The 17,840-nt window shown below is 43.8% G+C and overlaps 1 protein-coding gene across 1 annotated transcript; it reads right to left on the bottom strand.

The window, feature by feature from the left end:
- Positions 1 to 355: 355 nt before the first annotated feature.
- Positions 356 to 3,905, bottom strand: LOC119273505 (F-box protein FBW2-like). The gene is made up of 3 exons (XM_037554651.1): positions 3,800 to 3,905; positions 2,681 to 3,035; positions 356 to 1,153 (listed from the first exon to the last, which is right to left on the bottom strand). Exons 2-3 carry the CDS (start codon positions 3,016 to 3,018, stop codon positions 514 to 516), a joined length of 978 nt encoding a protein of 325 aa, XP_037410548.1. The 5' UTR covers positions 3,019 to 3,035; positions 3,800 to 3,905; the 3' UTR covers positions 356 to 513.
- Between the last annotated feature and the right edge of the window lie 13,935 nt (positions 3,906 to 17,840).

Raw genomic sequence — 17,840 nt, forward strand, 5'->3', positions numbered from 1 at the left:
TGTTCAATCAAGTCTGCTAGTTCCTTTCTTTTCATGTCGCTTTCATTATTAGTCATAGGCCCTTTCATCACATGTGCGAGCTGTTTCTGTACCTATTTAAGCTTCTTTTTCAAGTTTTTAACTACTCATCAATCCTAGTTATGTAAGCTTAATGCATCATACGAAGCTTCCCCAGTATCCCATTCCCCTGCACATTCAAAGACGCTTCATCCCATGCCTGCATGACCACCAGTGGGACATACTGAATTTTCCAACCATAATTTTCACCAATGGTTAATCTAGAACTTCCGAAAAGAAACAGAAAACCACATGTAACATTTTTCTCAACAGTCATAATATTGATTTGTTGCTTTATGTTTAAGAACCATGTTTTTACACCCACACAAGTTTACTCAACAACCAGACAATATCTGCAAGGTAATGATCACACAATTTGACAATTAGAAGCACATAACATGGAAGAAGATGCTTCATAGTTGAAACATATAAAGAGGAGCAGGAGCAAGCAGGCACTCATGGAGATTCTGGCCAGTCAAAACCAGCGAAGCCTTCGCCGAATACACCACCATAGAACCTAACTTCTAGTCCTTCGAAAGAGTGATCGTCGTCCCATATGGCCTCGTCGTCACTCTCGATGACGTAGTCATCATCCGTGAACTCTTCCCATGAATAGATGGAGTCATCATCAGAGCACTCATCCCAGAAGCTGTTCTCATAGCAATCATTTACGCGGGGGCCGAGGATTTTCAGCCCAGGATACTTCTCTTGCAAAATCTTATCATCAACGTCCCAGCAGCCACGCAAATCTAAGAATTTGAGGTCTTGGCACTGCGAGGCGATCTCGACGACATCCGTAGTCCCAATCAGCATGTATCCTATGTCGAGGTGGCAGAGCTTTGGCATGTTGTACGCAATGGCACGGGCCTCGTCATTGTGGGACACCTTCCCTGCGACATCCATTGGGTGCATGACTCGCCGAAGTCTGACGAGGGATTTGCAGTTCTTACCAAATGCCTCCAGAGCACGAGCGCCAATTTTGGTGCAGCCGCTTACATCCAGGAATGTAACTTTAGTCAGTCTTTGTGCGACATCTTCCACTATGCCGTCGCTGATCTCGCTCCTTGAAATCTCCAAAGTCTTGAGGGATTGTGCACTTGCAAAAGAAAACACGGTAGGGTAAGTAAGTTTTATCAAAATATTGTGGATAGGGTCATCGGTAAACAAAGTACTATTGATATGATGCATAACCCTTGTTCTAGTAGGGTCGTGACCAAAACAAATTCAAAATGGACACAACGTACTCAATTAGCTATTAACATCGCCTTTTTTTAGCAAAGAACGGTTTCTGCATCCGATTTCCATTAAGGGCAAGCAATAAGCGAGCTACAAGCACCAGTTCTTGCGACATCTAAAAAACATGCCCAGCTACTACTACTAAACAACTATGACATGACTCGATCGCAACAACAATAAAGGAAGGAACAAATCTCAGAGGGAAATTGTCACCCCTAGGGCGAAGCACAAGCAAAAGACATCACCAGGAACAATCCCATTACAAAGTTCAGAAGCAAAGCAACAGGAGCACGCCTATGAATTCAATTTGTAACATCCTCGTAATAAGAAAATAAATGATAGCCAGGAAAGTTCTGGGGCATTGTTAGTTGAGGAAATGGTTGGTAATACCATTTTGAACATGTTCTTCTACCCAGATGTGCTGGATCTGGTACCATGTTCACAACATTTCCCACTATTAGGAAACAGATTAAGCCAGAGGAGCATGATTGTGCTAGTAACTTCAATGGTCCCTGTACCTCGAAGTAATTTTATGACGTTTGAGGTGTTTTGTAGTTCCGGTGAATCTTTACAATAGATCTGGTAATTTTCGAAAAAAAACTTCAATTGACCATCTATAACCATGTATTTATAGATTAACACACTGGAATGATACTACCCCATTTGTATTTATGCAATTGAATGAATAATTTACAAGCATTTACAAAAATAATTGCCAAAATATATGCACAATTGTTTATAAATGATTGGATTCAACGATAATAGATGACCTTATTGTGTAAAGAGTAAAGACAAATACAACAGCAAGGCAAGTAATTATGGAATCAATTATGTTACACATAACGTACTTCTTTATGTTCATTAGCACATGTCTCACTAATCAATATACGTATTAACATTCATGCCCGGTGTTTCTCACACATTTGGACACTGAGACTGTGAGATTGTGTTCTCCAGCCCATCTTCGCGGTCCATTTTCTTACTGTCGGCGCTAAAACTCTACTACCCCCTCACGCCCTTCCGTCTACCGTGGCCGCCACCTTCTTAGTTCCCGCCCATCCTTCCCGTCACCGTCACCCCCCTCCTCCCTAACTGCCTCAGTGATCCAGCTCCTATATAATGCATTTACACAACCATCATATTTCCCCTGCCACTACACCTGTGGCAATCTAAACCATTTTTGTCCAATGAAAGTCCGTATGCATTTTGCAAGGATGATACACAATCTGAAGAACTACTCCAGCAATATGCACATTTCCATGGGCTAATGGTTCGCCACTAACAACAATAATAGGAAAAACAGACATTGTTCCCATCTAGGTTATCAAATCTCATGAGGAAAGGATCACCAAAATAAAAATGATTTTGACTAAAGAAGACTACTTACTGGTCCGCGATGAAGGCGAACAATGAGTCGTTGGGAAGCCTGGACACGCTAAGGCGATGGCACGAGCCAGCGCTACGAGAGAGGAGCATATGAACCATGCTGGTGATCTTGTCAGGCTCGCTCTGCTGGCTCCACTCCTGAATGTCGATGTCCTGCCAGCAGTCGGGCCCTGAAACCACCCGGCTCCAGGGTTTACAAATCCCCGGAACCACAGTGAGGATCTCCTGAAGGGACAGTTTGCAGAAGATGATGCCAAGAGAACCTCGTGCTAGGTCCTCCCAACATCTGTCCTCACTGTACTCTTCCATCCTTGATCCTTCCGATCCAGGACCGACCATGCAAGTTGTATGTCCACCTGTCTTAGGAACAATGATATATTACCCTGTGTGGTAAAATTATTTGCTTAATCAACACAGTTGAAGGATTGAAATAGCATATTCAGAATTTCATGGCGACTTATATTAATACTCCAGTATGAAAGTGCTTTCCTACACTATGAAAAAAATCCAGTTAATCACCATTTATTTCGAGATAATAAATTGCCAATATATATGGCAAGATCACCATAAAGGAGTATATATATCAAAGGTATGGAAATATAAAACCCAGGGACCACGATAAAAATTGAAGGAAACAAATCACACCGAGATGAACACATGTGCAAGATTTCCCTAACCTGACAAGAAAGAACTTGCAGCTCAAACAAAACTAGAGGAAGAAATGAGATCTGAGCGAGATGGCTGGGAGAAGAGGTGGGGACATGAACTGAGATATGGCGGACTGCCTAGATCACCGAACCCAGAATCCAGATATTAAAAATAGCACCATCTTGGATCAAAGCAAGCTGGTTACTGGGAGCGAAAACCCAAATCAGGAAACCTAAAGAACAAAACGGAGAGCAGCAAGAACCAACCAAAAGCCAGCAGGGCCCAACCAGCGATTACGAAGAGGAGGACCCCGCAGATCTGAAGCATCCCCTCCGCCAAAGACAAAAAATTCGAGAAAGGGAGGGAGGGGACGGGAGAACCCGGCCGGCCGGGACAGTATCGTTAACGACGAGAGACCTGCGAGGAACATGTGTTCTTCACGACGGCGAGATGCTTCGGAGGGTGAGCTTACCAGGTCGCGGAGGAGGAGGAGAGGTGGTGGTGGTGGTGAATCTGTGGGAGCGTGGGGCGTCTCGGCGATGGGGTGAGGAGGAGGAGGAGCCAGACTGCGAGAGGGATACAGTCGAGTGTAACGGCGAGAGGACCTTTCTCCTTTTGTTGCAAGCGCGTGCCTTTTTCTGCGGTTTGCAGGGGGATTCCGGGGTGCGCCGCCAGGATTCAGGCCGAGTGAGTACCACATCGGAGTAATTAATTCCTAAGCTGAAAAGCCTGAAACTTGATGCGATCATAATAATTCCTTGACACAAAAACGTGATTGTAAGCTTGAACGAAGAAACTACAGATGGAGTAAGCCATGTTTTTTCCAGAAAGTTGTTGATGTTGATACAAGATTTACATATATATCACTGTTCAAGATATCTTCCGATATGCCGATAAATCGGCCGATTTATCGCTTACCGCTGTCAGACCGATAAGATAAATCGGCCGATAAATCAGCCGATATGGCGATAAATCGGCCGATATGCCGATAAACTAGCCCATTTACCCCTTATCATGGGTCGACCGATAAGTTCCCGATAAGCCATATCCCCAACATTGATATATATGATGCTACAGTGTGTGGGCTAGCTAGATTTGGTAAACAGATTTCATGGTACATGGCAGATATGGCTTATTACGTTTTTTTGCAGAAAGATATGGCTTACATTAACGTAATCAGTGTAAAGTTTATGTTCTATGTTTTCACAAAAAAATGAGTTTATGTACTATGGCTTTAGTGATCTTGTAAACGACATTTGGGATATTTTTCCCCATATTTCAACTATTACTTCTCTAACTTCACCGTGCCCCCTTTCGCGCGCTTCTTTGCTTTGAAAACACTTGATCCATTCACTCGTGCGGCGGCCGAATAATCCAATGGCCTCTGACTTGGCCCATCATCATTCAAGTTTCGTGTCTGCTCTACATGACTTGCACACAATAGATGGTGCATATCCTCACCCACCCACCTCCCGGGCAAACAACAGTGAGAATAACTGCAAAGTGGTTATGTCCAATTTGAGGAAATTAGGTTCCTATGAAATCATGAATTAGCTCTTGACCATGTTATTATCGGAAACAACGAAGAAACGTCAAGGTTTCCACCGGAAGGGACAAAAGGACAAGATATTTTCCATGCATACTATTGTTCTCGCAGATTAAGCTAATGTAAAATAAGTTTGACTGAGCTAGGGATTGAATTCTTCCCACATGAAAAATATTAGAAATTTGAACTTCTTACCGACACACTACGACCGCCCTCCTTCCCATGGTTTTCAGATTTGAAAAGGTTGGAACCCTTCACTTAACTCATGGGACACAATCCAAATGGACTGGAATTCGGTCCATCATCTTTGAAACATCGCACCTACCCTAAATGTTGCCATCAATTGGCCGCTCCTTCCGCTTGAAAGATGGCCATACCCCCCCCCCTCGGCGTACAAATGCCTTGAAGAATAGCAGCAAAGTGGTGATCTCCATCCTAGACCTAATATCCAATCATGGCGGGTTGTCAACCAAACCCTTGAACGAACAAGAGAAATGAAGTCTACAAGAATAAACGAAGAAGAACTTAATTGTGACACTGATGGAGGCAAAAACACAAAATATTTCCTGCCTATGCTTCTTGCAAATTACGCCAAAATAAATAAATATGTTTCAAACATTGTAAAGGATTTTTGGATTAAAAATCCAATTTTCAATCATTACTACCACAACTAGGTTTGTTTTTGACCATATCCCACTAGTCATGCTTGACTCTAGTACCGCCCTCCTTCCCGCTATGAAACGCTTGGAACCATCAATCCTCAACAATCCAACAGCCTAAAATTTGGCCCATCACCATTCAAACATCATGCCTGCTATAATTGCCGCCATCAAGCGGCCACATCTTGTGCTGAAAGGATGGCAAATAACTCCCTCCTGCCCCCACAAGCTTGCGCGCAATAGACTAAATTGAGGAAATAAGGTTACTATCCTATCAAAAATTAGCTCTTAGGTGAGTTGTGATGCAAACCCTTCTACCAACAATTACAGAAGTATTTCCTATTGGAAACAACAAAGCAAAAGTCACATCTGCACTAAAGGAGATAAAAATACAACATATTTCCATGGCTATGCTTCTTGCAAATTACACTAAAATAAAATAACTATGGTTGGGAATTCGTGAAGGAATTTTGGGATCATTTTTTCTTCCAATGTCCATCCATTACCTCCTAAACTTTTATCTTTTTGGGAAAGAACAACGATGCCCATCCGAACCCTCCAATGAAGAAATAAGATAGGCCTTTACTTTTGAGAAGGCTTAACGTATAGTTTTGCCGAGATAGGATGCACCTAACAGCGGAGGGGCATTTTTGAGCAGGCTTTTGAATTAGGGGCAAATGTGAGTAGTGGGTTCGAGTTAGGGACACAGATGTAAAAGACCCTTATATCAAAATAAGATGTATGCAAAAAATTTACAGGAAGTGCTTCTACATTGGAGGAAGCCAAAATGTTAGAGAACTCAAACGCTTGGGTATAGAAATTAGATAAAATTTGCTTCTTTGTCGTTGTTTTGATTCGTTTACTCTGGTCTTAGGAATTATTACGAGCTTTTTTAGCTCATAATGGGTTCGTGTGTGAAGACAGAAAGGCATCTTAACGTGCTCTGCTACATGTCCTAATAGTTGTTTCATACAGGAATAAACTGCAAAAGTTATAAAATGATATCTGTCCTTAGGCCAGATCAAACATGATCAAATGTTTTAGACACTTGCAAAATTTCAGCCACAGCTAACATTCGAGGTGCTCACACCAAAAACAACAAAATCACTCGTCAATGTTTTCTGCATTTCTGAGTACATGATTTCTTTTTGGGTCGAGAGGTCCGCGAATTTTCTCTGTGGATGAAATTTTGCAATAACATCAAACATTTGATCATACTTTGTGTTACAAAATTTTAAAAAAAATGGATCATATTTGATATAGATTTTTCGGTTTTGTAAACTCAGCTGTGGTACATTCGATAGTAGAAAAAACACTCTTTTTTAGTGGTGATGCTGCATGATCGTGGTACAGATTTATCCTTTTCCCTTGTTTGATCTACTCCAATTTCGTTTATTTTGCGGTGATGGAGGATGGTTAGTTACTGTGGAAGTATTGTGAGTTATAGCAGTCGAAGTTCTGGGCTGGTTAGGGAAATACTCATTGTTTGAAACTAGTGAAGTATTATAAGATATAGTAGTCGAAGTTCTAGCTGGTGAGTTACTGTGGAAGTGTTGTGAGATATAGTAGTCAAAGTTCTCAAAATATAGTACGTGAGGGAAAGATTCTAAAACCAGTGAAATATCTATGGGCTGGTTAGGACAATGCTCATATTGTTTGAAACTTTACTGTTTGATACTCGTTTTAATCTCAAGCGGGCTAGCCGATGGGTGCACTGTTGATAATGCAAGAGAGATAGAATGTAATAGAGCAGATATTGTTAGTAGTGTGCATGGGTTGAGGAGCTTCTTGTTGGGGATCGTTGCAGCAATTTAAAATTTTCTACTCATCACCAAGATCAATATATGGAGAAACTAGCAACGAGAGAGAGAGGGGAGTGCATCTTCATACCCTTGAAGATCGCGAAACGGAAGCGTTACAAGAACGCGGATGAGGGAGTCATACTTGTGGCGATTCAGATCGCGGTAGATTCCAATCCAAGCGTCGAACAACGACGCCTCCCCATTCAACACACGTGCAGCTCGATGACGTCTCCCACGCCTTGATCCAGCAAGGAGAGAGGGAGAGGTTGGGGAAGAATCCATCCAGCAGCAGCACGACGGCATGGTGGTGTTGGAGCAGCGTGGTACTCCTACAGGGCTTCACCAAGTGTCGCGGGAGGAGGAGGAGGTGTTAGGGAGGGGGAGGGCTGCGCCATGAATGTGGTGTGGCTGCCCTCCCACCTCCCCTCTATTTATAGGGGCAAGGGAGAGGGGTCCGGCCCCCTCCAGATGGATCTAGAGGGGGGCGACGGCCAAGGGGGGGGGGCTTGCCCCCCAAGCCAAGGGGGGCGCCCCCTTTAGGGTTCCCCCAAAACCTAGGCGCATGGGCCCTAGGTGGTTTGGCACCCAGCCCACCTAGGGGCTGGTTCCCCCTCCATATTCAGCCCATAGGGCCCTCGGGGCAGGTGGACCCCCGGAACCCTTTTGGTGGTCCAAGTATAATACCGATAAACCCCTGAACACTTCCGGCGACCGAATAAGGACTTCCCATATATAAATATTTGTCTCCGGACCATTCCGGAACTCCAAGTTACGTCCAAGATCTCATCCGGGACTCCGAACAACATTCGGTAACCACGTACAAACTTTCCCTATAACCCTAGCGTCATCGAACCTTAAGTGTGTAGACCCTATGGGTTCGGGAATCATGCAGACATGACCGAGACATCTCTCCAGCCAATAACCAACAGCGGGATCTGGATACCCATGTTGGCTCCCACATGTTCCACGATGATCGAGGATTCAATGAATGCCGTATACAATTCCCTTTGTCTACCGGTATAGCACTTGCCCGAGATTCAATCATCGGTATATCGATACCTTGTTCAATCTTGTTACGACAAGTCTCTTTACTCGTTCCGTAACACACCATCCCGTGACGAACCCCTTAGTCACATTGAGCTCATTACGATGATGTCTTTCCGAGTGGGCCCAGAGATACCTCTCCGTCATACGGAGTGACAAATCCCAGTCTTGATTCGTGCCAACCCAACAGATACTTTCGGAGATACCCGTAGTGCACCTTTATAGACACCCAGTTACGTTGTGACGTTTGGCACACCCAAAGCATTCCTACGGTATCCGGGAGTTGCACAATCTCATGGTCTAAGGAAAAGATACTTGACATTAGAAAAGCTTTAGTAGACGAACTACACGATCTTGTGCTATGCTTAGGATTGGGTCTTGTCCATCACATCATTCTCCTAATGATGTGATCCCGTTATCAATGACATCCAATGTCCATGGTCAGGAAACCATAACCATCTATTGATCAACGAGCTAGTCAACTAGAGGCTCACTAGGGACATGTTGTGGTCTATGTATTCACACATGTATTACGATTTCCGGATCGGATAACACAATTATAGCATGAACAATAGACAATTATCATGAACAAGGAAATATAATAATAACCATTTTATTATTGCCTCTAGGGCATATTTCCAACACTTCTCTGGAGAAGGGATGGACATCGAAACATCATCTTTGGAGACAACCTTAATCATTTCTTTGATTCCTTTATATGCATGGTTGTCCGTAGCAAAGCACGGGCATTCCACTAGTAACCATTATGAAGCACTTATTAATTGTAATTTTTAGGGGAGGAAGTGACTAAGAAGGGTTTGAGAAAATTTGGCATGACCTTTGCTTAATATTGAACATATTTTAAGTACCAGAAATTTGATGAAACGGAAGTTAATCAACGTTTCAGCAAAATGTTGGCAGTCATATTCAAAGTCTATGCACTTGTACATGTAAAAAATTAGACAATATTGTCATACCAAATGAAATTCGGCACGCACTATGCTTACAAAGTGACATATGGAATGACAGAAATTTGGCAAAACGGAAATGAATCAACATTTCGCAAAAACTTTGTCACTCTTTTTCAAATCCCTGTGAGTAACATGAAGCCCATGCACTTCTCGTATGTAACAAATTCAAACATCATTGCCACTTGTCATATTTAGCAATGTTCCAAATTTTCGGACACCTACCGGTACGAAAAAGAGCTATTTCATTTATCTAGTACTGCTCCTACCGTTGTGCTGCACGCTCTCTTATATGTTTTACAATTAGTTAATCTAGAAATTAATAAGATGCAAATTCTAAACCCTAGAGTGTAATTTAGTCACGGAGATATTGGCCGCTTTTCCGGCCACGGATGTGATGGTGGTCGAGGCAGAGGACATCGGCGGTGGTCGAGGTGGCGATCGAGGCGGAGGACGGGGCTGCGTGCGGTCGAGGAGCAGAATGGTGCGGCAGCGGTCAAGGCGGAAAATTCAGTGGCGAGCAAATCCGGTGGTGCTCGCGGCATCAAACACGTGGAAGGTGCCGACGGCTGGTCGGAGGGATGGTAGCGGCGGTCGAGGCACATGACGGCACGGAAGGGGGCAAGGGATAGGAAATGGCCGAGTGAAAGACGAAATGGTGGAAATGAAAAGTTTGTGGACGGTTGCTGGGCGGGTGCGGAAGGGGAAGTGTCCATCGAGAGCAATGGTGGGCAAGCACACACACCCGCCACAACAAACATTTTCAAAATTTTGATTTTTTGGCGCGCTTGCCAAAATATAGTTGTGGCGGGCGCCTGATAGTGCCCGCCACTGCTTACTGACAAGCTACTGGCGGGCACTATAGGTCAGTGCCCGCCACTACAGTTTCCATCCGGAGGGCATATTTGGAAGAGCCTAGCTGTGGCAGGTTGCTGGCCAGTGCCCGCCACAGGCATGCTTGTAACTGTGAGGGGCTTGACCAGATGCCCGCCACTGTTCTTTTGGAAAAGTAGCAGTGGTGGGTGACATGTCACCTATAGGCTTTTCCCAGTAGTGGATGCCATGTGAAAAACTTGAGACTGAAGTCGGATCTAACCTTTTGGGCGCTTCCCCTGGCCCTGACTTTGGATCCTACACAGGAGGTTGGCACAGAATCTGTTCCGAGGTCGATGTTAGATCCGATCTCGAGCCCACTCTCCCTTTTTCCGGTGTCACACTATGATTAGGCGGAACATGGAAATCTCGTTCTAGACTAACTGTTAGATCGGTTCCAGAAGCCTGCGACATTGGACAACCCGATCTCGTTGTACGATTGGATCTGGGAGTCCCCAGGAAAAGTTGATGTTTTGACCCACCCACCGCCCATCTTGTTTCCAACATCGAAGACCTAACTGACATCCTAGAAGGCACCGTGGACCAGACCAAGGACATGGATGAGGAGCTCGTCGAGTCTGCGGACAGCCTGCCAACAGCCACCACTCCATTGGACAATTGGACGGCGACCAAGACCTATGGCGTTTACATGGTCGACACACCACGTTCCAAATACAATGATGGAACCAACAACATCGACAATACCAGATGATGGCGCCAACGGCAACGAAAACATCATGGACAGTGGCGGCGAGAACCCTGACGGTCCTCCATGCGGCTAGGTAGACCACCCTCAAAGCAACCTCAATCCCAAAGACGATGATATATTAAATGAGTCGCTTAGTAGCCCGTGCCAAAACGTGTTAAGGTGAAGGCTAGTCACGGAGGTGCTCATATGGATGGGTGTGAGAGTGTGTGCGTTCATAGCGGCCAGTGCATGTGCATATGTATGAGTGTCTGCGTCTCTACTACGATACCCCCCCCCCCTCTCTATGTCACCAATTTCTTCTTCATGCATAAGTGAACTAGAAAGCCCTTTTGCGACAAATTAAAATAAACTAGTCGTCAACCCGTGCATTCGCCTGGGACGGTTATCTAATATTTTCTTTCAATCTATATTATGAACAAATATGATTTTCTATTAAGAACCCCTATAATTGAGATATTTTTTAAGCATATACATTTAGAAACATGGAGATTTACAGAAGAAGTTATGCATATAAATTGGATGAAATCATTGTCTAATGCCATGAAATTAAAATGTTTTTTCAGTTACATCTAATCACATTATATTGCTCAAAATTCAATATATGAAGATACAATCATGGGTGAACTAATGCCCTAATCGTATGTTTGTTGGTCTCATTTGGGAAGGATGTATCTTGTCCAAACATGCTGCTTATTTTTCATACGCATATGGTGTGACCTTTTATACATGTAGTATCTATTTAAAATATGTTTAAACAACAAATTATCCAGATAGTGGAACACTTTTATGTTCTTTTCGCTGAATAGTTTTCATGAATGGTCGGCAAATTTGATACTCGAACAGTAGAATAGTATAATTTTGATGTGACATCTTGTATTAAATGATGACACATATAAAACATGCTGGTAAACTTCTCTAAATTTCACTATTAATATATACATTCACATTTATAGTAACAAAGAATTTCATGGAAAACTGTTTCATAACCTCGTAACTTTATAATTTTTTGTGAACAATTATGTTACTAACATCAGATATCAAAGTAACATATTATTGATTGTGCCCATGTATGTAAAAAAATGTCCATAAATATTAGCTGAAAAGATTATGTTTTTCCATCTGTAGTAAATAATTAGCCTTTCGTCAAACTTTTCCTTAGAATGTATACATTTCATAAATTTATATATGCATTTATTCCCTTTTGAAAATATTTAATGTTCATAGTTTCTTCAACAAAACTTCTAGGAATTTGACCGTTAAATAGCATGCAAAAGAGGAGAAGATGTAGGGCTTGACAAAATTGTAGGGTTACGAAATGAATACACTATGAAACTTGATAAAAACACACGTGTTGGCCTTTGGCAACATAAAAAATAAGACAATTGGAGCTGCTAGAAGTAGGTAAAAATGATTTACATGATTTATGAACTCTGTAGACATAATAAACCGATGGATTCCCTGCAAACCATAATAAACCATTAGATGATGAAAGTGAAACAATATATATTAGTTTCATTTGTAGGGAACTACATATTTGCAATTTAAATTCAACATCAAAATAATGGGGTGTCAGTTTCCAAAAAAAGAGCCAAGAGAAAAGGGAGATATTTATAAATCTCAGAGCCATGCAACATGATACCAATAGGAAAAATGTGTGCTACCCAAAGGAAAATACTGACACATACCAGCTGAGCCACTTCTCACCCACATGTCAGAAATGAAGGAAATATAACCAGTTCGATTTTTTAATGATTGTTTTCGGTCAAAGAGAGATTACTAAGGCACACAGGAGTGGAAGTACGTTGAAACTCTATTGTCACAACATCAGAGTTCTATATCATGCTTCTTACACTAAAGAGGTGCATGCAATGAATGTTTTCATATGTACCATTTCAGATCTGCTAAATTGTCAAACATACCATAAATAATATCAATCATGTTATTCCTACTGAAATTAAGACACTAGTAGAAAAAGGGCCTGTTGTCCCGGTTCGTAAGGGCCTTTTGTCCCGGTTCCTGAACCGGGACTAAAGGGTCGGTACTAATGCCCTATCCCTTTAGTCTCGGTTCAATTCAGAATCGGGACAGATGGGCCTCCACATGGCCTGTGCGTGGAGCTCATGCAGGAGGGCCTTTGGTCCCGGTTGGTGGCACCAACCGGGACCTATAGGCATCCACGCGTCAGTATTTCTGTGGCTGGGGTTTTTGTTTTTTTTTTGAAAGGGGGGGCGTTGGGGGTTTTGGGGGTTAATTTAGGTGTTTCATATATTGTGTTAGCTAGCTATAATTAATAGAGAGAAGTGTACTCTCTTATGTCCGTGCTTGGTCGACGCTACGTACTATACATACATGTAGAGAGGACTAGACACGCTAGCTAGATAGTAAGCAAACGAAGGAAACAGAAGATCGTCATGAACATATATGCATACAGAGAGAAGTGATATCGACCATCTCTCCTTCTCCGAGAGATTGGTCGAACAACAAGTTCTCGTATATCTATCCGACACTACCGGCTACATATATACAATAATTATCTCTTACAAATATAATCTCCTAACGTACGGACTCATGGTCCACATAGTATTCTCCGTCTTCAGCGATCACGTGGTCAAGAAAGAATGCCGCCAATTCCTCTTGAATTGCTCGCATGCGAGCTGGTGCTAGGAGTTCATCCCGCTTCCGAAACATCTAATTTGAATAAGGGGGTCAATACATATATATATATATATATATATATATATATATATATATATATATATATATATATATATATATATATATATATATATATATATGAATGAATGAAACTCAACACAAATGATGGTAATAAAATAAAATTGTGAATGTTGTTATTTACGCACTTCATATTATTCGTCAGAGTAGCCCCGCTCATAGGTCGTGTGGCGGATGGACTCGCAAACGTAGTATCCACAGAAATCATTCCCTTGTTCCTGCCACAATCACTTTACAAGAAATAGAGGTTAATCAAACTGATAAGCAAGAATGCCAAATGGTATTGATGAAACTAGCGCTTCAATCGATAGGAGATGCGCGGAACATGCTACTATAGTACTTACTTCCGGGTGTCTAAATTGTAGCTTCTTCGGGAGTCCCGGAGCTTTTTTGGTGAATTTTTTCCAAAACCTGCCAGACAAAGAAAACAATTACTTGATATATCAGGAAATGAACAAAGTTGCTTATATGGTGGATAATGATCGATTTAACTTACTTCTCGAGCATTTGAGTCATGTCCGCATAGTCCTGGGGATCTTTTTGTCTTGAGTCTAAGACGGTTACTAGTCCCTGCTCAAGCTTAATCTCTAGGAGAGAATATAGTGGAAACTGCACACGCATGCATAACTCATCAGTTACATTACTATAACCTTGACTAATATATAAGGGAAACCGAATACGCACAAGACAGTAACACTCACTTGAAGTTGTAAGGAAAGAGTATCATATCTTTGTTTTCATTTATTACCAACGATCGTAGCAAGTTGGCCTCGGTATCTACGGCATGAAATTTAACCTGAGTTGCATATATGATATTTGTGTTAATGAACCCAATATCACCGATTTGTCGTTTCTTCAATTCGACGATCTTCAATCTGCATAATATAGTGAGGATAATTATAAATACATGCAATGAAAGAGCTGAGCTATATAGAGAGACTTAATGACAGAAGTAGTACTACTTACAGACAGTAGCAGGTGACCGTTGCTTTATCGAGGGCCAATTGATTGAAAAACTGAAAGAACTCCTCAAATGGAATAGGCAACAGATCAATTCCAACAAGGTCATGCTCCTTTTTAACTCTCACATACAAAGTACTCCTCCCCCCAGTCTCTCTGCAGATTTTCAAGTACCAATCATGCAATCTTCGCATCATCGTTGATAGAGATCTTTCATCTTTGACGAGAGGCTTCCCGTACTTGTATCTTTGTATCTGCACCTCCATGAAATCATAATGTACATCGTCGGGCAGGTAAACTCCAAAATTGCTATAACCGGGCACCATCCTCGGATCATTAGCGCCGATGTTGCTAGGCACCTTGAGCGGGGGGCACGATTGCTTCGCTTGTTTGCCGAGCTGTGCAATTTGTTTCCCAGCTCGTCGTTCTTTCAGCCTTTGATCACTGACAGTGCTTTCCGACCGCTCCGCTTCGGCAAATTCCTTTCCAATAATGCGCTCATAGTTTCCTTTTGGCGGAGACTTGGGTGGTTTTGCCAGGGCAGCCAGAGTGCGCTTCGCTTTCACCGGATCTACCTTCTCCTCCGGAGGTGGATGTTTCTTGCTTTCACCCCTTCAAAGAAGTTCCTTACTTCTTCTCGCACGATCTCAGCGTTCTCCTCCGGGGTCCTCTCGTATGGTAACTTCTCTGGAGTCTTCAGAGAAGGACCGAATATGTATGTCCTCCCGCCTCTGGCTGTACTGCTAGACGCCGGCAGAGCAGACGGAGCGGTTGTCTTCTTTACTTGCTTACGAGGCGGAGGAGAAGGACTACGACGCGTCGGAGCAGCCAGAGCGGCGGTAGGTCTCTTCCGCCCTTGCTAACGAGGCGGAGAAGGAGGTGGAGTGCCGCCACGCGCCAAAGAAGGAGCCGGCCGAGTGCCCTGATCGTCACTCGTCGGAGGGGGAGGTGGTGGAGGAGGCGGAGTGCCCTGACTCGCCGGAGGAGGAGGAGGAGGCGGAGGCGTCCAGTTCGGAAGGTTGATGAGCTCCTTCCGCCATAGGCATGGAGTCTTCAGAGCAGAACCCAGCCGAGTCTCCCCTTCACCGGTAAGGTGGTCAAGCTGGAGGTCCTCAAATCCCTCCGTTATTTCATCCACCATCACCCTAGCATATCCTTCTGGAATCGGCCGGCAGTGAAAAGTTGCGCCGGGTTCAGTAGGATAAACAGAGCCAACAGCCGTCTTGACCTTCAAATTCATCCATTGCGTCATAAGGTGGCAATTTTTGAGACTCCGTGATAGCATCCACGGGATAGCTGGCAGGAGCCATCAAGGCATGCTCCGGCTGAAGTAGCTCGGTGGAAGCCACGCTGCTTCTGCGCTGAGATGGCGGGGTAGCTTCGGGGGAGGCTTCGGCAGTACGTTTGCTGCGATTTGCTTCTCGTTCCTCTATCGCTTGTACCCTTGCTTGCAGCGCCTGCATTTGGGTCTGCTGCACTTTTTTCCTCCTCTCCTGGCATTTGTAACCGCCTGCGTCCGGAAACCCAACCTTCCACGGAATAGAGCCTGGCGTGCGTCGTGTCCGTCCAGGGTGGTCGGGATTCCCGAGGGCCATTGTGAGCTCGTCGTTCTCTCTGTCTGGAATGAACGTCCCTTGCTGTGCTGCTTCGATATACTGCTGAAGCTTCTTGACTGGTATGTCCATTTGATCGTTCGTCCAAATGCACTTCCCTGATTAGGATCCAAGGTTCCGCCAGCCCTGAAGAACCAAGTCCGGCAACGGTCTAGCCAGTCAATTGTCTCTGGTTCGATCCCTTTATCAGCTAGATCATTCTCAATCTTGGCCCACTTAGGCCGGGCTACGAGTAGCCACCTGACCCCGTGCGATGGTGATGCTTCTTCTTCGCAACATTTTGCTTGTTTGTCGCCGACATCTTCTTACTCTTTTCCGATGTCTTGTGGGCCACAAATGCGGGCCAGTGATCTCTGATCTTCTCATATCTGCCCTTGAATTCTGGTGTCTCTTTATTTTCGACAAACTTATTCAGCTCTTTCTTCCACCTCCTGAATAGTTCTGCCATCATCTTAAGAGCAAAAGACTTGATTAATTGCTCTTTAACCGGCTTCTCCGGATCATCCTCTTGCGGTAGGGTGAAATTTGACTTCAGCTCAGTCCAAAGATCATTTTTCTGCATATCATTGACATAAGACACCTCAGGGTCTTCTGTAGCCGGCTTTAACCATTGCTGGATGCTGATCGGGATCTTGTCCCTAACCAAAACCCTGCACTGAGCAACAAATGCGCTCTTTGTTCGAAGGGGTTCAATCGGTTGGCCATCGGGCGCGATTGCTATGATCTCAAACTTTTCATCCGAGCTCAACTTTTTCTTCGGGCCTCGTCTCTTTACCGAAGTTGTGCTCGATCCGGAGGGCTAGAAAAAAGAACAAAGACTTAATTAATATGTGTACATACCAAAACAACGAATGCATCAATTAGCTAGTCAGCAGAAGCTTAGCTAATATATATACCTGGCCGGACTCGGTTCGGTCACCGAAGACGTCATCACGGTCTCCTTCTTGCACCGGCATTGGATCACCGGAGCCTTCCTCACGGTCTCCTTCTTGCACCGACATTAGGTCACCGGAGCCATCATAATCATAGCCAGCTGCTTCCAGACCATCGGTGTCGTTGAGAAACAACGAGCAGACGGCATCACTTCCTCGTGCGATTATGTCCCCCAACAACTCTTGTACTTCGTCTCGGGGGGTGTCCATAGTTTCTACAAATATTTACAACATGGCAATTATTATTCAAGCATGACAGATGGATATATTAGTGGCAAACGTAGAACTAATATTAATTAGTGGCCTCGACGCTGCTTCTCTAGGGTTTGGGGTGGCCTCGACAACGCTTCAAGGATAAAAAAGAAGAGGAGGAAGAAAAAAAAAGAGGAGAAGAAAGAATAGAGGAGTAAGAACTCCTCTATTCTTTCTTCTCCTCTTTTTTTCTTCTTCTTCCTCTTTTTTTTATCGGGAACGAGGGTCGTCGAGGGTCACCGAGTGGTAGAGGAAACCCTAAATAGCAAGTATCGTGGGTGTGAGATACATGTGGCCGTCGGTGTCGGACACTACATCCACATCCCACAAGTGACGTGGGCGTCGAAGCTCGCGTCACTTGTGGGACGTGGATGTAGTGTCCAACACCGACGGCCACATGTATCTCACATCGACGATACTTG

This window comes from Triticum dicoccoides, chromosome 3A, assembly GCF_002162155.2.
Source record: "Triticum dicoccoides isolate Atlit2015 ecotype Zavitan chromosome 3A, WEW_v2.0, whole genome shotgun sequence".
In the NCBI taxonomy this organism is placed as follows: Eukaryota; Viridiplantae; Streptophyta; class Magnoliopsida; order Poales; family Poaceae; genus Triticum; species Triticum dicoccoides.

What these genes read in the sequence shown, in the direction of transcription:
- LOC119273505 (XM_037554651.1), bottom strand. Translation starts at nt 3,018, where the DNA reads ATGGTCGGTCCTGGATCGGAAGGATCAAGGATGGAAGAGTACAGTGAG. An exon ending in TTCGCCTTCATCGCGGACCA is followed by an intron (nt 1,154 to 2,680) that starts GTAAGTAGTCTT and finishes TTCTTTTGCAAG; the next exon opens with TGCACAATCCCTCAAGACTT.